At 44.4% G+C, this 22,401-nt stretch overlaps 1 protein-coding gene across 1 annotated transcript in view; it reads right to left on the minus strand.

Annotated features, from left to right (window-relative positions):
• Nucleotides 1-9,120, minus strand: part of LOC147016427 (tumor protein 63-like) — a 73,107-nt gene extending 63,987 nt beyond the window's left edge. Inside the window, exon 1 of the mRNA XM_085845094.1 lies at nt 8,902-9,120. Within this exon, the coding sequence (XP_085701220.1) occupies nt 8,902-8,937 (36 nt within the window). The 5' untranslated portion in view covers nt 8,938-9,120. The remainder of the gene's footprint in view (nt 1-8,901) is intronic.
• Between the last annotated feature and the right edge of the window lie 13,281 nt (nt 9,121-22,401).

A 22,401-nucleotide genomic window follows, 5' to 3' on the forward strand; every position in this document is an offset into this window, starting at 1 on the left:
GTGGAGGGAGAGAGTGGAGGGAGAGAGTGGAGGGAGAGAGTGGAGGGAGAGAGGGGAGGGGCGAGAGGGGAGGGAGAGGGGAGGGGCGAGAGGAGAGGGAGAGGAGAGGGGAGGGAGAGGGGAGGGAGAGGGGAGGGAGAGGGAGGGAGAGGGGAGGGAGAGAGGAGGGGCGAGAGAGGGGGTAAGAGAGGGGGACAAGGGAGAGGGGAGAGAGAGGGGGGAGAGAGAGGAGGGGAGGGAGAGGAGGGGAGAGAGAGGAGGGGCGAGACTAGGGGTGAGAGAGGAGGAGAGGGAGGGGGAGAGATAGGGGGGGGGAGAGAGAAGGCGTCACAATTGTTCTTCTTCTTCGTTTGATATGACGTCACAATTGACGCTGGGGACCTGAGTATGTTTCCCAGGTGTTTCCCAAGTTATGGCCATTTATGATACGGTTGGTCCGATATAATTGAAACAATGCCCCAATCCAGTCGTCGTTTACGAGAGCGAAGGAACGAAGCTGCATCTATGGGCCCGCACTAGTATATGCAATTTCAGTACTTTTGGGTGTCATGGGACCTTCAAACCTGCTTTCCACTACCATGCACAGGGTCATGATAAAAGTGTAAACAATGACGTTGTACATAATCAGAAATAACAAAGTTGACATGAATCAATGTACATAAATAGTGTAAATAATCACAGTGATGCACACAAAAACAAATGTAAAAGATCAATGACCAAGCTCTGGTATAATCAATACGAGATCTACATCCCCATCTCTGCTTGAGTGGGAAGATTTTGAACACAAAAGGTTGTGGACCCACAGTTTGGAAAGCTTCTTGGATCGACGGCTCACGACCTCAACGATGTACTGTTTGGAGAACGAGTACGAGTATAACATTTGGACAAATCGGTGTTCGTTACAGGGACACTGTGGATTAAAACAACAAAGCAAAATTCCCAAACAAACACTCCTGTACAACACAAACACTCCCATCCATCCATCCATCGGGACCATACTCCGTGCAGAGCGTTGGTGCTGCCTAAGCAGTTTCCTTGGCTGTTGGGCACAATCCTGGACGGGGTCTCCATTCCGGCACAGGATACCAACAAGCCGGCACTCATTTTGCCGACATCGGAAGGATGACAGGCAGAGTCAACCCCACCTGGTATGAATTCAACGGAAAGTGGCATTTGAACTCAGAATCCGAGGATCCCAAGCTCACCACTCGAACACAAACACTCCCATTGACCAACAATTCATGAGCAGCACAGGATATTGAACTGAGTTTGGGAACTGCAAGCGAGTGACATTGCTCTCAGTAAAACAACTGCACATGAATCCATAATCTCGGGGTTCATACGTCATAATCATTGTTCACCTTGACATCACAGTGATGAGTTAAAATCCCAGATAGATATGCCACAAAGGTAATCTCATGTAAGAGGCAATTTTGCATTAGCTTGTACATGTTTCTGTGTTTGAGTCTGGGGAGTAACTGCTGAAATCTATGGATACTAGTGCGTGGCCGTACATGCAAGAAAAAAAAAAGAATTGTGGCGTCAATTGTGACGTCATAGCACCATGTCCTGTCATTGGTTTGGTAAATAAATGGACATAACTTGGGAACCGCTCGTCCGATTAATATCAAACCTTGAAAAGGCACATCCTCGGGTCCCCAGCAATATACCTGGCAAGTTTCAATTAGATCGGACCAGAGGTTGTCGAGAAACAACGGTCACAGACAGACAGACAGACAGACAGACAGAGATTGCTGGAATTATAGATATACCAGTACATGCCCGTACGTGCAAAAAAACAAACTAACAAAAACACTTTTTTGTGACGTCATATTATGATGTCATAGCACCGTGTCCTGTCATTGGTTTGGTAAATAAATGGTCATAACTTGGGAACCACTTGTTCCGTACGTGCGTGGCCGTACATGAAAAAAATGTATCTATGAAAAAGAAATGTGATGTCGATTGTGATGTCATAGCACCGTGTCCTGTCATTGGTTGGTAAATAAATGTCCGTAACGTGGGAACCACTTGTCCGATTAATATCAAACCTCGAAAAGGCACATCCGCGGGTCCCCAGCAATATACCTGGCAAGTTTCAATGAGATCGGACCAGAGGTTGTCGAGAAACAGCGGTCGCAGACAGACACACACACACACACACACACACACACACACACACACACACACACACACACACACACACACACACACACACACACACACACACACACACACACACACACACACACACGTAAAACACACACACATTGCTGCAATTATAGATAGATGAGTTCTCCATGCACACTCTTTCCAAATTTTTTCACAGTTCTCAGTATTCATTCCAATTCTTGCTTTTTACTTCTCTTTCATCTCGTTTGCTCTGTGGTCCTCTCACTCCTTATCTGTCTCTCCAAGGGGAAGTGAATTCTTGTGGAAATTTTTCTGTAAGACTCACTTGGCTGTGCCAGGGTGCGTTTGAGGGTGGTGGAGTGGCGACTGAAACCTGAATCCTATCCTGGTTCCACCTGATGACTCCATCTTTGGGCTCCTTCTTGGTCTTCCGTTTGTCATCGGATACGATATATTATTTATGCTGCAGGACCTCATCCGTAAAATTATAATAATAAATCTATAATTCCAGCAATCTGTGTGTGTGTGTGTCTGTCTGTCTGTCCGTCTGTTTGTCTGTGACCGCAGTTTCTCGACAACCACTGGTCCGATCTAATTGAAACTTGCCAGGTATATTGCTGGGGACCTGAGGATGTGCCTTTTCGAGGTTTGATATTAATCGGACAAGCGGTTCCCAAGTTACGGCCATTTATCTGTCGACCAATATCTGCGATATAGGGGGATGGGAGAGGGGGGGATGAGAGTGGGGGCGAGAGAGGAGGGGGAGAGAGGAAGGGAGAGACGAGGGGGAGAGAGGGGGCAAGAGAGGGGGAGAGAGGAGGGAGAGAGAGGGGGCGAGAGTGGGGAGCGAGAGAGAGATGGGCGAGAGAGAGAGGGGCGAGAGAGGGGGATGAGAGTGGGGAGCGAGAGAGGGGCGAGAGAGAGATGGGCGAGAGAGACAGGGGCGAGAGAGGGGGGGCGAGAAAGGGGGCGAGAGAGGGGGGCGAGAGAGAGGGGCGAGAGAGAGGCTGCACATACTGGCACTCACCTCCGGGCACGCCCCTATGGGCCCATACTAGTAATAATAATAATAATAATAATAATAATAATAATAATAATAATAATAATAATAAGAGTAATAATTTTGCTTGTCAGTGTCTGTTTGTCTGCTCTTCAATCACACATCATGAGATGATGGGATCTCGTGAGATTATGAATTAAATATTGTTTTGGCGTTATTTGATTTTAAAGTTGTGTGTGTGTGTGTGTGTGTGTGTGTGTGTGTGTGTGTGTGTGTGTGTGTGTGTGTGTGTGTGTGTGTGTGTGTGTGTGTGTGTGTGTGTGTGTGTGTGTGTGTTTTTTTAAGATCACATATAATGAAGATGAATAATTTAGGATCATTTATTAACACGAGAAGGTTTCTCGCAATCACTTCAGAGTGGCAATTCCATGGAATTTCCGTGAGACATATCTCGCGAGAATGTGAATCGGGACCTTGAAGGAAGTTTGTATCGTTGTTCTCGCGAGATTGTGAATCGAGACCTTGAAGGTAGTTTATATCGTTATTCTCGTGAGATTGTGAATCGGGACCTTGAAGGTAGTTTATATCGTTATTCTCGTGAGATTGTGAATCGGGACCTTGAAGGTAGTTTGTATCGTTATTCTCGCGAGATTGTGAATCGGGACCTTGAAGGTAGTTTGTATCGTTGTTCTCGCGAGATTGTGAATCGAGACCTTGAAGGTAGTTTGTATCTTTATTCTCACGAGATTGTGAATCGGAACCTTGAAGGTAGTTTGTATCTTTATTCTCGCGAGATTGTGAATTGGGACCTTGAAGGTAGTTTGTATCGTTATTCTCGCGAGATTGTGAATTGGGACCTTGAAGGTAGTTTGGATCGTTGTTCTCGCGAGATTGTGAATCGAGACCTTGAAGGAAGTTTGTATCTTTATTCTCACGAGATTGTGAATCGGGACCTTGAAGGTAGTTTGTATCTTTATTCTCGCGAGATTGTGAATTGGGACCTTGAAGGTAGTTTGTATCGTTATTCTCGCGAGATTGTGAATCGGGACCTTGAAGGTAGTTTGGATCGTTGTTCTCGCGAGATTGTGAATCCGGACCTTGAAGGTAGTTTGTATCGTGATTCTCACGAGATTGTGAACCGGGACCTTGAAGGAAGTTTGTATCGTTATTCTCACGAAATTGTGAATCGAGACTTTGAAGGAAGTTTTCTCGTTATTCTCGTGAAATTATGAATCGGGACCTTGAAGGTAGTTTGGATCGTTGTTCTCGCGAGATTGTGAATCGGGACCTTGAAGGTAATTTGTGTCATTATTCTCGCGAGATTGTGAATCGAGACCTTGAAGGTAGTTTGTATCGTTATTCTCGCGAGATTGTGAATTAGGACCTTGAAGGTACTTTGGATCGTTGTTCTCGTGAGATTCTGAATCGGGACCTTGAAGGTAGTTTGTATCGTTATTCTCACGAGATTGTGAATCGGGACCTTGAAGGTAGTTTTTATCGTTATTCTCGCAAGATTGTGAATCGGGACCTTGAAGGTAGTTTGTATCGTTATTCTCGCGAGATTGTGAATCGAGATGTTGAACGTAGTTTGTATTGTTATTATCGCGAGATTGTGAATCGGGACCTTGAAGGTAGTTTGTATCGTTATTCTCACGAGATTGTGAATCGGGACCTTGAAGGTAGTTTTTATCGTTATTCTCGCAAGATTGTGAATCGGGACCTTGAAGGTAGTTTGTATCGTTATTCTCGCGAGATTGTGAATCGAGATGTTGAACGTAGTTTGTATTGTTATTATCGCGAGATTGTGAATTGAGACCTTGAAGGTAGTTTGGATCGTTGTTCTCGCGAGATTGTGAATCGAGACCTTGAAGGTAGTTTGGATCGTTGTTCTCGCGAGATTGTGAATCGGGACCTTGAAGGTAGTTTGTATCGTTATTTTTGCGAGATTGTGAATCGGGACGTTGAAGGTAGTTTGTATCGTTATTCTCACGAGGTTGTGTATCGGGACCTTGAAGGTAGTTTATATCGTTATTCTCGTGAGATTGTGAATCGGGACCTTGAAGGAAGTTTGGATCGTTGTTCTCGCGAGATTGTGAATCGGGACCTTGAAGGTATTTTGTATCGTTATTCTCGCGAGATTGTGAATCGGGACCTTGAAGGTATTTTGTATCGTTATTCTCACGAGATTGTGAATTGAGACCTTGAAGGTAGTTTATATCGTTATTCTTGTGAGATTGTGAATCGGGACATTAAAGATAGTTTGTATCGTTACTCTCGTGAGATTGTGAATCGGGACCTTGAAGGTAGTTTGTATTGTGTTCTCGGGAGATTGTGAATCGAGACCTTGAAGGTTGTTTGTATCGTTATTCTCGCGAGATTGTGAATCGGGACCTTGAAGGTGGTTTGTATCGTTGTTCTCGCGAGATTATGAATCGAGATGTTGAACATAGTTTGTATTGTTATTCTCGCGAGATTGTGAATCGGGACCTTGAAGGTAGTTTGTGTCATTATTCTCACGAGATTGTGAATCGAGACCTACAAGGTAGTTTGTATCGTTGTTCTTGCGAGATTGTGAATCGAGACCTTGAAGGTAGTTTGTATTGTTGTTCTCGCGAGATTGTGAATCAAGATGTTGAACGTAGTTTCTATTGTGATTCTCGCGAGATTGTGAATCGAGCCCTTGAAGGTAGTTTGTATCATTGTTCTCGCGAGATTATGAATCGAGATGTTGAACATAGTTTGTATTGTTATTCTCGCGAGATTGTGAATCGGGACCTTGAAGGTAGTTTGTGTCATTATTCTCACGAGATTGTGAATCGAGACCTTGAAGGTAGTTTGTATCGTGATTCTCGCGAGATTGTGAATCGGGACATTAAAGGTAGTTTGTATCGTTACTCTCGCGAGATTGTGAATCGGGACCTTGAAGGAAGTTTGGATCGTTGTTCTCGCGAGATTGTGAATCGGGACATTAAAGGTAGTTTGTATCGTTACTCTCGCGAGATTGTGAATCGGGACCTTGAAGGTAGTTTGTATTGTGTTCTCGGGAAATTGTGAATCGAGACCTTGAAGGTAGTTTGTATCGTTATTCTCGCGAGATTGTGAATCGGGACCTTGAAGGTCGTTTGTATCGTTATTCTCGCGAGATTGTGAATCGGGACCTTGAAGGTAGTTTGTATCGTTGTTCTCGCGAGATTGTGAATCGGGACCTTGAAGGTAGTTTGTGTCATTATTCTCACGAGATTGTGAATCGAGAACTTGAAGGTAGTTTATATCGTTATTCTTGTGAGATTGTGAATCGGGACATTAAAGGTAGTTTGTATCGTTACTCTCGCGAGATTGTGAATCGGGACCTTGAAGGTAGTTTGTATCGTTATTCTCGCGAGATTGTGAATCGGGACCTTGAAGGTAGTTTGTATTGTTGTTCTCGTGAGATTGTGAATTGAGATGTTGAACGTAGTTTCTATTGTGATTCTCGCGAGATTGTGAATCGAGACCTTGAAGGTAGTTTGTATCATTGTTCTCGCGAGATTGTGAATCGGGACCTTGAAGGTAGTTTGTGTCATTATTCTCACGAGATTGTGAATCGAGAACTTGAAGGTAGTTTATATCGTTATTCTTGTGAGATTGTGAATCGGGACATTAAAGGTAGTTTGTATCGTTACTCTCGCGAGATTGTGAATCGGGACCTTGAAGGTAGTTTGTATCGTTATTCTCGCGAGATTGTGAATCGGGACCTTGAAGGTAGTTTGTATTGTTGTTCTCGTGAGATTGTGAATTGAGATGTTGAACGTAGTTTCTATTGTGATTCTCGCGAGATTGTGAATCGAGACCTTGAAGGTAGTTTGTATCATTGTTCTCGCGAGATTATGAATCGAGATGTTGAACATAGTTTGTATTGTTATTCTCGCGAGATTGTGAATCGAGACCTTGAAGGTAGTTTGTATCATTGTTCTCGCGAGAATGTGAATCGAAATGTTGAACGTAGTTTGTATCGTTGTTCTCACGAGATTGTGAATCGAGATGTTGAACGTAGTTTGTATCGTTGTTCTCGCGAGATTGTGAATCGAGATGTTGAACGTAGTTTGTATCATTATTCTCGCGAGATTGTGAATCGGGACCTTGAAGGTAGTTTGTATTGTAATTCTCGCGAGAATGTGAATCAAGACCTGAAGGTAGTTTGTATCGTTGTTCTCGCGAGATTGTGAATCGAGATGTTGAACTTAGTTAGTATCGTTATTCTTGCGAGATTGTGAATCAAGACCTTGAAGGTAGTTTGTATCGTTATTCTCGCGAGATTGTGAATCAGGACCTTGAAGGTAGTTTGGATCGTTGTTCTCGCGAGATTGTGAATCGGGACCTTGAAGGTAGTTTGTATCGTTGTTCTCGCGAGATTGTGAATCGGGACCTTGAAGGTAGTTTGTATCGTTATTCTCACAAGATTGTGAATCGGGACCTTGAAGGTAGTTTGTATCGTTGTTCTCGCGAGATTGTGAATCGGGACCTTGAAGATAGTTTGTATCGTTACTCTTCCGAGATTGTGAATCAGGACCTTGAAGGTCGTTTGTATCGTTATTCTCGCGAGATTGTGAATCGAGACCTTGAAGGTCGTTTGTATCGTATATGTAATGACGTAAAAATGTCCTGCTGCTTTGAAAAAAATGGAGAGGGAAGGATAACGTTTGGGTGGAGGTGGACACAAAGGAGACAGGGAGTTGGGAGATGGGGGGGGGGGGGTGAAGCTTCAGAGTGATGGGGTTGAGGACTTGGGGTTTGGAGCGGGGAGGGGTATCAGAATATTTGATGTTAGAAGGGGGGAGCTAAAGACTTGGAGTGGGGAAAGGATTGAAGACTTTGGGTTCGTGTGGGAGCTGAAGGCTGGGCAACTATAAACTGTCGGAATGGTGCTTCGCAGGCTGGAGTCTGCATCCCAAAGTGTGCCGTCCCAATGATGCACGTTCAACCACACGTCCAATCTGCAAGCATTAGTTTGGTGGACGTTAAGGATCCCACGGTGCCTGTAACGAAGAGGAGGTGAGTTATTTCCGGCACCCTGAACAAATTACAAGTTTCCCGGGAAAATCAGCTCCGGTCGGATATCAGGATCTGGCCAACCAGTTCATGAAAGACTTGGGCCAAAAACGGTCGCTGACTGAGCCTATAAGGTGGGATTAATTGGGGCCATTAAAGTAACACAGTAGTAGTAGTAGTAGTAGTAGTAGTAGTAGTAGTAGTAGTAGTAGTAGTAGTAGTAGTATAGCATGCATGTCACACTTTCCCAATGATACCACAAGATGCTGATCATCCAAACGTTGGTGCAAGCAGGCGAGACAGCCGGCTTGAGGAGCCCTTAAAAGAAGAGGTGCGTGAGGGTACATGATGCATTGCGGGGGAGATCATTTAACCCGATTTATAATTACGTATACATTCCATATCCTGGGGATGTACGAACCGATCGATGTATACGTGCGTGCGTGCAGGATGGAGACCACATGATCTTCGGACATGTGCGTAATGCAAACAACATACAACAACGCTTCGGATTAACCGACGAAAGCACCACAACTCGTTTTACATCGTCTTCGCTTTTCCAGCATTCAGTTACCCTTCATGGTCACACCTGTCAATGGAACACCTGTATTGATACCACACATACATGCATCAACATATTGTTCAACTCAAACTCATTCCATTGTCTCCTTGGGAGGTCCCTTTCGGTCTTTAACCGACACTGACTCCCACAGTCACAACCTACTGAACTGTTCACTCACCATGGCTCCGAATTGTAAACTTCCATTAATGTACATTCTCGAGAAGGGGGTTATGGGGTTTGGGGGAGGGGAGCGGGTCGGCTGGAGGAGGTAGGGTGAGTGGGTACTGCAGGTGAGGGGGGTTAGACCGGTAGAGTGAGGGTGCACGCGAAGGACGTGGTTCACAAAGAAACTAAAATTCCACTCCGTCTTCTTTCACTGACTTCCCCCCCCCCCCATCTGCACTCCACCTGCATTTATATCTGCCAGACTGTCCCCCACCACTGTAAGCCTAGCCCCACCCAGATCACCACCCACTTTCCCTCCAATACCTTCCATCACCCCCATCCACTGCCGCATGCTCAACTCACCTCTGAACTCCCACCAACCACACCCACATACACAACCACAACCACAACCACACTGACCCTACCCACTTCTGTCTCACTGCCCCCATTTTACAAATGTCGCTCCTTCACAATCAACATTACAACCTGCTGTGGCTGATGTTGCTTCCCACCTTCATCCTCCTGCTGTTAATGTTCCTGTTGCTTCCCACCTTCATCATCCTGCTGTTAATGTTCCTGTTGCTTCCCACCTTCATCATCATGCTGTTAATGTTCCTGTTGCTTCCCACCTTCATCATCATGCTGTTAATGTTCCTGTTGCTTCCCACCTTCATCGTCATGCTGTTAATGTTCCTGTTGCTTCCCACCTTCATCATCATGCTGTTAATGTTCCTGTTGCTTCCCACTTGCATCATCCTGCTGTCAATGCTCCTGTTTCCTACCTGCATCATCCTGCTTTTAATGCTCCTGTTGCTTCCCACTGCTGTTAATACTCCTGTTGCTTCCCACCTTCATCATCCTGCTGTTAATGCTCCTGTTGCTTCCCACTTGCATCATCCTGCTTTTAATGCTCCTGTTGCTTCCCACTTGCATCCTGCTGCTGTTAATACTCCTGTGGCTTCCCACCTTCATCATCATGCTGTTAATACTCTTGTTTCTTACCTGCATCATCCTGCTGTAAATGCTCCTGTTTCCTACCTGCATCATCCTGCTGTAAATGCTCCTGTTTCCTACCTGCATCATCCTGCTGTAAATGCTCCTGTTTCCTACCTGCATCATCCTGCTGTAAATGCTCCTGTTTCCTACCTGCATCATCCTGCTGTTAATGCTCCTGTTGCTTCCCACTTGCATCATCCTGCTGTAAATGCTCCTGTCTCCAACCTGCATCATCCTGCTGTAAATGCTCCTGTCTCCAACCTGCATCATCCTGCTGTTAATGCTCCTGTTGCTTCCCACCTGTATCCTCCTGCTGTAAATGCTCCTGTTTCCTACCTGCATCATCCTGCTGTTAATGCTCCTGTTGCTTCCCACTTGCATCCTCCTGCTGTTAATGCTCCTGTTGCTTCCCACTTGCATCATCCTGCTGTTAATGCTCCTGTTGCTTCCCACTTGCATCCTCCTGCTGTTAATGCTCCTGTTGCTTCCCACTTGCATCATCCTGCTGTTAATGCTCCTGTTGCTTCCCACCTGTATCCTCCTGTTGTTTCCTACCTGTATGCTCTCGTTGCACGAATGCTCTTGTTAGTTACACACCTGCCTTTCCACTCCTTCATTGGTGTTTCTTCCAACCTGCGTTGCTTTTGCTTCCTCTTCTTTACCAACCACTTTGTTTTCATCTCCTGCTCAATGCTACCTGTATCCTTGCAGCAGCTGCTTCCCACCTGCCTCGTACTTTGTCACTGCTTGTGGTTTTGCTGGGTGCTCCCTGCCCTACCCTCACTGGCCCATCCTGTTTCTCGATTCCGTTACAGCTGTATGTAAATCACCATGCACATCATCTCAGGTTCCTCCACCTGGACTCACCTTCACTCCTCCCTTTTTGCACTTACTCACCTTGCCTTCTCTGTTGCTACCGAAATACTGTGTCGTCTCAAATCTCAGACTTATTTATCATACCATATTACCCCTTACACATTCCGTTAGTTTCGTGTGCGGAGGGCTGGGGAGAGGGTTAGTGAGGAAGGAGGGGAGGGTGTGGGACTGGGATGGTGTGCAGGCAATATGATCTCTTATGTACCCTCCTACAATGGTGCACTATGTCTAAGAACAAGCATGAAATTCTATAATACACACGAGAACAGGACAGCCAGCTTAAAATATCATTTGAAATGCAAACATTTTCACCTGTTCAGGTGTTTTTTTACTGAGCGCACACCTATTTATCGGTGCACCTGCATCCACCCACTATCATGTCCATCCCTGGAGTGCATTGCGAGGGGAAGTGCAAAGAAAAGGAAATAGTTTGGAGTTCAGGAAAACATTCCTTTAAGCTGTTAATCCCAGATCAATGGGAAATCCACCCAGGGTCGAGTTGACACGACCCGCCCCCTCCCCCCAGCGCCACGCCCCCACGGCCAGGTGAATCGCACCAACATACTCCTCCCTCCCTTTCCACTCCCATCACCTTGCGGCTACGTTGGCACGTGCCAAGCACCCTCCCTTACAAAAAAATCAAAACACGTCCTTCCCACAACAGGTGTGCTTCGGAACAAACAGGCCGTGGAGATCCAGGTGAGAAACGACAGGGAGGTGAACAATCATCAACTTCTCCAACTCACCAACCATTTAATGGCTTGTCGACCCAATTTTGACGTTTAAACCCCAAAAAATCCTAAAAACAAAAACATGTTGCAAAAGACCTTTCGTTGCGGGTATCACAGTGTGGTGTCTATGTATTACGTACATTGATGTCAAACTCACGGAGGAATTTGGACACAAATGGCGCGCAGGACAACGGAGCAGACGGACATCGGTGTGTACATTTACGTGGAGTACAATGATATCAGTGATGTAAGGTATCCGGGTGAGTGTACTCACCTGAAGCCGTGGCTCACGATGTAAGGAACCCAGGTATGTGGGATTTGAACCTGGGTTCCTTACATTATGAACTAGGGGTTCAAATGGACAAAAAACGAACACGACGACCGAAGCCATATGGAAACGATGAAAGGTCAAAGGGTTAAATATAAACATATTTCTCAGGAATACAGGTACAAAGTGTAATAAATAGGGGAGGGTTTGGGGGGGGCTGGACCCATGTCTGCCCCTTCCATCATCACAAACCCCTTTTCCCCATTTTGTCCCTTCCTCCTCACCTTACTCTCTTTTCCCCCCATTATCTCAACTCCACGCCCTCCCCCCTTTGTACATATTGGTATAGGTAGTTTGGGTATTCACCGCATGATCAGGTATTTCGGATGGCATGGCAACGTTTTCGATGTGGACGGTGCAGAGACTGGAAAAACGTTTGGCTGGATGAAAAGGTACATCGTCCCTATCTGTGTTCCATCCCGACTATCGACCCGTCCCTCACCCCAAATGCCACAAACATGTGAGGAATGAGGGAGAGAGAGAGAGAGGGAGAGGAAAGAAAGAGGAGGAAAGGGAGGGTGTCCTTGATGCATGTCACGACTTGCCAAGTGCCACCTGTCTCGTCCATAAAAGGCCCAAAGCCTGACTTTGTACCACCGCGGTGGGAGACTGGGAGTAGCTAAACACAGCACATTGGGACAGCTTGGAAAACCCAGACTGGGAATGTGAGACCATATGACAGAATTCATCAGATTTAAGAAAGATCTCAAATGAAATCTCAGCTGGGAGACTCTTGTAAGAGAGTGAAGTTTCCCAAAGTCTCCGTTAGCTCATCATGACATGACTGGAGTGGTTGGCCGTGATGAACTAGTTAACAGGACTACACCTGTTAAACTTCAATCACTAGTATTTCAAACACAGGTTTGGTTTTTTTTTTTCCCCTGTTTTTTTTTTTCCTCCTCCTCCATTTCCTTTTCCTCCTCCTCATCCTCCTCCTCCTCCTCCTCCTCCATTTCCTTTTCCTCCTCCTTTTCCTCCCTCTCCTCCTCCCCCTCTTCCTCTTCTTTTTCTTCCACCACATAGCATGGTGAATAGCAACTGGCATGTCTATGTCCAAGTTTGATCGCCGAAAGCCGAGACAATGGCAATTCAGTAAAGACCGAGTGGATCGCCACAATTGATTGTTAAAGACCATGGCGATTCCGTTTCGGGTGTATGGTTTGGATGAAGGGTTCCAAACGAGGGTCGGTCGAGCTTTCTTCGATTTTCCATGAATAGAGATGAAAAGTGGTCCTTGCAGGGGATATGCAAGCACTTCCAGGTTTGGTGAACACCTACGTTTTCATGCTCAGTCAAATCCTTTAGGTTTTTCGGGCATCTCGGTCGAGGGTGTCACGGTCATTAAACTCGTCATCATTTGTGTTTCTATACCAAAATAACTCGTGTTCTGGACGAACCATGGGCGGGGGGGGGGGGGGTCGGAGAGCAGAGGGACCTACTGTCGACTAGAGGAGGAGCGCTGAAAAAAAAACAACACAGAGCCCGACATGTCTGCAATGTGAGAGCAACAGACGTTGTGCTTCCTCCATTATTTCTGTATTCCTTCTTTCATTGATATTATTACAACGTGTTGTTCACTGGTTTATTTTGACGAGTTTAAATCATCAATGAAATGTCTCAATGTTTAAAATGGCTCACAACTTGCAGTACTCCGTAATACCTGCACAATGTACAGATTTGTATGTGAATAATTCGTCTCGTTTGGATCTATGGACTTGATTCTCAGTTGGAATTATCAACACCAGCAGAGTACCCACCCTGCGGGCGATCTTGTTCCATGCATGCAATTCTTCTGACGCATACCTTTATTTGGGCGGTGTATAGGCAACTGACAGCTCTGTATACACACAAAAGAAAACCCCAGGTTATGTGCATGAAGCAAGAACATATCCACTGCGTATAATTCAAAACACCTCACTGCACTGGAAAAACGTGGGAACAGGAATACTGTGCTGTAAATTGTGGGGACTTGTAATACCCTCCCCCAGCTGGAGGTGGTGCTCCACGATACACATTTACATGGAGAATTTGCATCCCTCTCTCTCACTCCCCGCCCCCTCAAGACCACCGGTAAAGATAAAAAATATCCCTATACGTTAATTGGGGTCATACTGATCCTTTGCAGCAAGTCTGGATGTAATTGGCCCAAAAATATAGGAGTCGGACGACAAATAAATGAAATTGCTCGTTGAGCAAGGAATTGCCGGAATAACTTTGTCATATATCCATGATCTCTGAAAAAACAAAAACCTGGAGTTTGATCTTTCAAGGTCACCAGATTTGCCTTGACCTTGTGACTTCAAATTGTGACAAGCTATGCCATGCGCAAGATCAAACGTCCCTGGAATGAAACCAATAACAACGAATTTACAACACTTTCAATATTTCCCCATTATGAACATAAGGCATGTTTTCTTAAATCCAATTTTTTCTAAACTTTGAACAATCTTGACGGACCTTGCCTAAAAGAGGGTCCATACCAATTATGAAGTCATTCTGGCTGACGGTTTCTGAGGTCATTGAACAATTTGCTGAAATTAATCTAAAAATCATAAATATTTAGCCTGTTACATCAATCAATTGAGAAATTATCAAAAATAATATTAATTTATTTATAAATAAGTATTATTAATTATAATAATTAATAATACTTCTTTATAAATAAAAAAATATTATTTTGTGATGAATAATTATTCATCACAAAAATGAACATATAGAGTAGATATATTTAGTGCAAGTATTCGTGAATCTTATATCGTCTTCTCTATTCTGAAAATACAGATTTTATTCATAAATCCTATTAGATCTAATAATTTTATTTTTTACTTCAAAAAAAAACACATTATATTTGAGAAAAAGAATAAATAGATCAAATACAGCAGAAACTATAGCCGTAAGGAATAAATATTTGAAAATAATTAAGACCAATATCTACTTTAAGTATTCGTCTAACTAAAGCGGCGAGAACGAACTACTCAGTTTGCTGTTGACTTTGTTGATGGTGCGATTCTCAAATTTGTGTTGAACAAACTTCTTCTGTAAAATGTGTTGGTTATTGCCATGGTAACCGGAAGTGGCTGAACCAAATTTCATCATTTTTGACATATAATAGGACACTCATATCAAGATACCACATGCCAAATTGGAAGTTAATCGGGATCGAAATGACGTTTTTATCGCAATTTGAAATTTTTGACCCGACCCCCATGACATTCGACCCACGACCGCTAAGAAGGGTGTTGGTGTGACACCACAATGAGACATATGGTTGGATGCAGTATTGGAAGATGCACATTTTGGATTTGGTTTGAAATCGATATGACCATTTTAGCGGACGTTATTGCGAAAATAAGAAGTTCGGTTTTTCGGTGACCTTGACCTTTGACCTAGATTCACCAAAAACGACAAGTATCTAAGTTGGGCCATGGCCGACATCTGTACCCAGTTTGGTTATGATCGCTGAAACGGTGTGGCTGCTACAGGGTAAACAAACACACAAACAAACAGACAAACAGACCGACAGACACACAGAATGACACACACAACCGACCAACATAATTGCCGAAATCTGAAGGATTCCGGCAATTAACAAACAGACAAAAAGGAGTGAATAACATCACCTCCTTCACCTTCGGTAGCAGAGGTCCATAAATTATAGTGAGGATAATCAATAAGCTTTATTTTACCCCCCACTCCCAAGAAAAGGCTCTCATTGAATAACGTGAGAGCACCACATTGAAGATCTACCAATCAAGAGAGTGCTTACCTTTACACCTGTAATCTTCACTGCTGACATCCAGGGATGCATTGACCCCGATAGACAACATCCTGAATCCCACCCTCCAACGTGACCAAACTCTCCAATCCACGTGATCATGACCACCACACCCGACCGCTGTGCAACCACCAAAAGTGCGGATGTAATATTAAAATTGACCTCACTTCTCCAAATTTATTATCACAAGTATGAGCCTGACCCCAACATCCCCACACCACCATTTTATTAAATAGTAATGTACAGTGCAATATTTTGATTTATTTTTATTTTAATATAATGTATATTATTGTAATACCAGTATAAAATCCTGTCAAAAATTAAGGGTTTGAATTATTTTATTCAAAATATTCAAGGAGACTGGAAGATATGATGTTTTGTGGCAAGGAGCGTTATTTTAAAACAGGACATGTACTAATGTTTCCACATTTTCTTTGTCTTCCGGAACGTTTCATTTTGACGGTACAATCTCGTGAGTGTGCCAAAGTCTGAAGCCTCGGCCTAGTGTCAGGTGTGCTTTTATCTTCTTTATTTATTAGACATCTTATGGACGTAAATGAACACCGTTTATCTCTGTGCACGTTACACATCATGTGCAGCGAATTTCACCTCCCTGTGCCTTATATTTATTATTATTTTTTTAAATACGCTTCTTCACACCGCCTTTGAGGCCCGGTTACAAGTCACCATCTACATTTTCAACATGAGACGTAATTACTCTTTTATGATAAAATGTTTTTCGAGTTTTTTTAAATCCTGAAAAAGAGACCGCAGTGAACACACAGTCATGTTAAAAGATTGGCCTTTAAACCCCTTCTTAAATCATCCTTATGTCGTGAGACAGATCCAAACGCAATTACACACTGCTTAATATCGGTAGATATTTTATTATAATATTTATTTTCTGACAATGTATGCTATTGTTCTGTATTTTATTATCATGTACATTATTATATATTTTATGATAATACATTCTATTATTATTATTATTTTCATAATAATGTCGATTATTATTTACAGTACCTATAGAAAGTGTACACCAGCTTTCAAAATTTCCACGTTTCATTACCTTGCAGCCTGGAATTAAATTGCATTAAATCAGACTTTTTCCACCTGTATTTACACATTGTAGCCCACAACTTCCAAAGTGAAAAACAAATTCTACAAATTTCAGAAAAATTAATTAAAAATACAAAACTAGAATATCTTGGTTGGGTAAGTGTCCACCCCCCCCTCCCGCCCTCCCCCGTGAGTTAACACTTGGTGGAAGCACATTTGACAGCAATTACAGCTGTGAGTCTGTTGGGATAGGTCCCTATCAACTTTGCACACCTTGATTGGACAATATTTTCCCATTCTTCTGTACAAAACTGTTCAAGTTCAGTGAAGTTGTGTAGGGAGTGTTGATGGACAGCAATCTTCAAGTCATGCCACAGATTTTCCATTGGATTCAGGTCGGGGCTCTAACTGGGCCACTCAAGGACATTTATCTTTTTGTCCCTTCGCCACTCCAGTGTAGCTTTGGCTGTGTGCTTCGGGTCGTCGTCATGCTGAAAGGTGAACTTCTGTCCCAGTTTTATCATTGTGGCAGAAGGCAGCAGGTTTTCCTCTCAGATTTTTCTGTATATTTCTCCATCCATTTTCCCTTCTATCCTGACAAGTGCCCCAGTCCCTGCTGATGAGAAACATCCCCATAACATGATTCTGTGACCACCATGCTTCACAGTGGGGATGGTGTTCTTTGGGTGTGATGCGATGTGTTGGGTTTGTGCCAAACAATTCCATCTTGGTTTCATCAGACCACAAAACATTTTGCCACATGGCTTCAGAATCTCCAGAGTGGCTTTATGCATACCTCAAACGGGACTCAAGGTCGGGTTTTTTTTTGAGCAATGGCTTCCTTCTTGCCACCCCACCCTACAAGCCAGACTCGTGGAGTGCTTGTGATATTGTTGTCACATGAACACAGTGACCAGTCTTTGCCATGAAGGTATGTAGCTCTTTCAAAGTTGCCTTTGGCCTCTTGGTGGTTTCTCCGATCAGTCTCCTCCTTGCTTGGTCATCCAGTTTGGAGGGACAGCCTGATCTACTGTAGGAAGGGTCTTGGTGGTGCCATACTCCTTCCCCTTCTTAATGATTGTCTTGACTGTGCTCCAAGGGACATTCAAGGCCTTTGAAATATTTTTGTACCCATCCCCTGATCTGTGCCTTCCCTAACTTTATCCCGGAGGTCTTTTCATTCCCTTTCAGCCTGTTGTTGTTGTTTAAATATTTTTAAATATAATATTTAGTTTATTTTTATGTATATTATTATGACATATATTGCAATATTTATTTTACGAGCAGGGACCTGCGGAATATCCGTGCAATATAAAATGTAACCAAGTTGTCAAGTCATTTCACCCCCTCCAAAACCCGAAGACCTCAATCTCTGGACTCCCAACCCCAAGGCCGCACCCTCCCCCAATCATAAGGCGTCAATCCCCTCTCCACTTCAAGCCTTCAAACCCCATCCCCAACACAACTCAAGCCCTCCCCCACCCCAACCCACCAAAAGTCCTCAACACCACCCTTCCCCACCCAGAAATTGCGAATGAGACAGGTCCTACATGCTATGGCCCACCTCGGTCCCCTGTCCAACTCACAATCCCATGAGATATGCGGAAACCCTGTGGAATTGCATGTCTCAAGTGACGATTAACAGACTAATTGTGTCAATAAGCGACCCCATACCAGTTTTCTTCCTGATGAATATCAATTTTTTTGTATACATTGTCAAGGCTCATATAAGAGCTAACACACAGAACATATAACAAGGGGAGCAGGAGAGAAGAGGGGCAGGAGAGGGAAGGACAAAGCAGTGGGGAACAAACACATTAGATGTGTAGAAGGGAGAGGGATGGGGCGGGGTACATGGGGGAAACAAAATGGACACTTCAGGGACTTTCAGGAAGGGAATACACACATATAAATATACACACATACTTATTTCGGTGGTGTACAGACAACAGACCGTTGCGTCGATAACTGAGGCCGATATTCAGAAGGCCCATGACACCTATTGGCTCAAAATCCTTTTAACTATCACTTTGGTTGTTTTACACTGAAGGGAAAACTTACAGAGAGGGCATGGCGATAGTGGATATGACAGCTCCGATGACGTCATTGACTTCGCATAGCAGCAAACACCAACATGGAGGTCGTACAGATTTTCAGGTTGTAATTGTGGTTGGACTCGGGTCAGCTGTCCAACCAATGGGTGAAATGGAATGCTACACACAGACAGACGGGCGGACAAGAGTATTAATATGTAGATTCATTGCTTCATTTAAATAATGAAATATTTATATATTTATGCCACATAATTATTTGAAAGTAAGTTGGAGGAGGACACAAGGAGGCTTATGGAAATAAAATAATTACTTTCTAACATAGTTACACGGGAGCACAGCAACAACCTTGCCCGGTCCCCGAGACCCCTGGCCCTGCATGTAAGGGTCAAAAGTAAATAATGACCTCGGACAAATTCCAAACTAGAAGGGCACTCGGTAGAGTGCGGAGGCATGGATCCGACGACAGGTTTTGGTGTGCCACCAGGAAGAACTGATTCGATTTTGGTGAAGATACGAATCCGGATCTGGATGGGAGAATTATATAATTTTTAAAGTGATTCTTCACCATCGAGAGATCAGAGATTGAGCCAAAAACGATACATAGCATGATATTTCAAAAATGTATCGGGCCTGATATGTTCTCGTAGATCAGGCATTGCATGGTGGAGGTACGTGCTCTACCGAGTACCCTTCTCGTTTTAACTGTCATTTTGGTCGTTTTACAATGAAGGGAACACATACAGGGAGTGTGCCTAGCGATTGTGAGTGAATACGACAGCTCTGAGGCGTCTTTGTCTTCACATAGCAGTGAGCACCAACATGGCGGCCATAACACTGAAATCTGTCTTCAAAGCACCTCACCACCCAAAGTCTTCAACCGCACCCAACACCCTCCCTCCTCCTTTATTTCCGTTCTTCAAAGCAAAAGGACAAATTGTTATATCAGGTCAAGTCAGGTATGGGAGCATGTGCCGGAGCAGCGCGTCGCTGCATTCATATTCTGCCGATACTCCAGGGGCCTCCGTCTGGCCATCCCCTAGGCAGACGCCTGGCCCATCCCCATCTCCTTGAGATGCCGATCAACCTGCTGCAACCATGAGGCACGTGGTCGGCCCATTGTCCTCCTCCACTCATGAGGCTCCCTCGCTGAGAGAATCTGGTGAGCAGGATCAGCATCAAGAAAACGAGCTACATGTCCATACAGACACGGCTGATGCTCACGGACTATGCAAGTAACAAATCTCATTTGAGTCTCTCTCAGCAACCGCTCTTTGGACACAAAGTCCGACCAGCGATAGCCAAGGATTCTCCGAAGAAACCTGGTACCAAAGGAATTAAGCCTCTGTCTCAGATCCCTGGTCAAAGTCCAAGTGTCACATCCATAGAGCAAGATTGGAAGCACCAAGGACCTGAAGACTTGGAGTTTCATCCTCCTGAACAGATACTGGCAGCACCACACCCCATGATCCAGTGAATCCATGACTCCCCAGGCCCAACACAGACATCTCTGGCTGTGAGCCAGAGGTACATAGACATGAATATCACTGCCAAGGTAAGTGAATCTCTCCGTGACATCAACATCCTCGCCACAAACAAGTACAGACAAGATAGCAGCATCCAAGATGTCATTGAAAGTCTGGATCTTAGTTTTGACCCAGGAAACCCACAATCCCAGTGGATCCAACTCCTCATTCAGCACCTCGAGGGCCCCCAAAAGGATATCTAAAGTCTCTGCAAAGATGACTGCATCATCTGCGAAATCAATGTCATAGATCTTGACATTTCCAAATGGTGCACCGCAGCTTGATCTCTCTGACATCCTCATCAGAATCCAATCCACACAAGCACAGAAAAGTGTGGGGGCCAGCACACACCCCTGACGAACACCAGTAACAACTGGAAATAAGTCAGAGATGGTACCACCACACTTCACAGCACTCTCAGTACCAGAGTAGAGTGCAGACATCAGATTGATCAGTTTTGGTGGCACCCCACGAAGACCAAGAATCCTCCAGAGGACATCCCGATTCACTGAATCGAACGCTTTACAGAGATCAACACAGGCTGCAAGCAGCCCCTGCCGAAACTCTCCTCTGCGTTCGGTGAGGACCCGAAGAGCAATGATATGGTCAACCGTTGACCTCTTTGGTGTAAAGCCTGACTGCTCTGGACGCTGGTGCTCAAGCAAATGGTGGCAAACCCTATCAAGAATTATCCGAACAAAGACCTTGCCGGGCACTGAGAGCAGCGTCACCCCTCGGTCGTTGTTCCAGTCCTGGCGATCATCCTTCCCTTTCCAGCGAGGGACAAAAAGGCCCCTCTTCCAGTCAGTTGGGATGATGCCTGTGTTCCAGGCAGAGCACAGAACTGCATGCAACGACATGAGTACAGCATTTCCAACTGCCTTGAGAAGTTCATCATGGATGCCATAGATCCCTTGAGCTTAACCCCCATTTCAACCGGTTTACTGCAGCCTGTGTTTGCACAAGCAAACGTGGACCACAGTTAATTGGAGATTCAACAATAGGGATTGTAACATCCCTGGCATCTAACTCAACAGCTAGTGGATCAACCTGGTACAGCCGCTCAAAGTAACCGGCCCAGCGGGCCTTCACTTCAGACACCTCTGCCAAGAGCCCACTACCCTCCACTCTAACTGCAGGACACCGAGGGACGGGCTTGGAGGAACGTAATGCGCGGATTCCCCTGTAAGCAGGACAATCGCTTGGCCACTGCTGATGCTCTACCCCCTCAAGGTTTCCTCACACATCGGCCTCCTTGTCCATCCTTAGTGCACGTGCAGTTTTACACTTCAACTCCCTGAACAGCTCAGCTCGGCCATTTAGCCTGGCCCTGCAAACTCACCCTTTGGTGAGTTCCAAGACATCCACCGGCAACATCAAGGATGGTGGTCTTGGAGGCACTCCACAACTCTTCAGGATCCCCCAAAGCATCCAGACCCCCCAAAATCTCCACTCAACCTGTTTGTTTGTAAGCAGGATATCTCGAAAAGTTGTGGACGGATTCGGACGAAACTTGATGGACATGTCGGGTGTGTCGCAAGGAAGAATTGATTCGATCTTGGTGAAGATCCGAATCCGGATTTGGATACGAGGATTATTTAATTTTTAAAGTGATTCTTCACCATTGAGAGATTGGGACAAAAAACGATATAGTACTGTACAGCATGATATTTAAAAAAATGTATTGGGCCCGATACGTTCTCGTGGATCAGGTATTACGGGGTGAAGATATGCGGTCGACCGAGTGCCCTTCTCGTTTTAAACTGTTGTTGAAATAATCAATGGTTTTGTTGAAGGATCACCTGCAGAGTTGATTCTTCTCAAAGTCCACAACATACATATTAAATATCATTTGGTTTTGTACACGCAATAAGCATCTCACCCAACCGTTCACAAAATGGTTGGAGGACTCCAGAGACTTGTCGGCTTTCAACTCCTGCAAAAGAAATAAAATCCAATATATATATATATATATATATATATATATATATATATATATATATATATATATATATATACATACACATGTTTGGAACTGCAGAACTTCAATATGGATACAAACAAACACGACATAATAGTGACCAAAACTTTTCGTGCTGCACTCTTCAGGGTTTAAAAAAAAAAAAAAAAAAAGCATCCCAGCAAAAATAAATCCCAGCAAGTGAAGGAGG

Source organism: Eptatretus burgeri, chromosome 11 (assembly GCF_056783735.1).
Source record: "Eptatretus burgeri isolate ZD-2024b chromosome 11, Ebu_testis_v1, whole genome shotgun sequence".
NCBI lineage: Eukaryota > Metazoa > Chordata > Myxini > Myxiniformes > Myxinidae > Eptatretus > Eptatretus burgeri.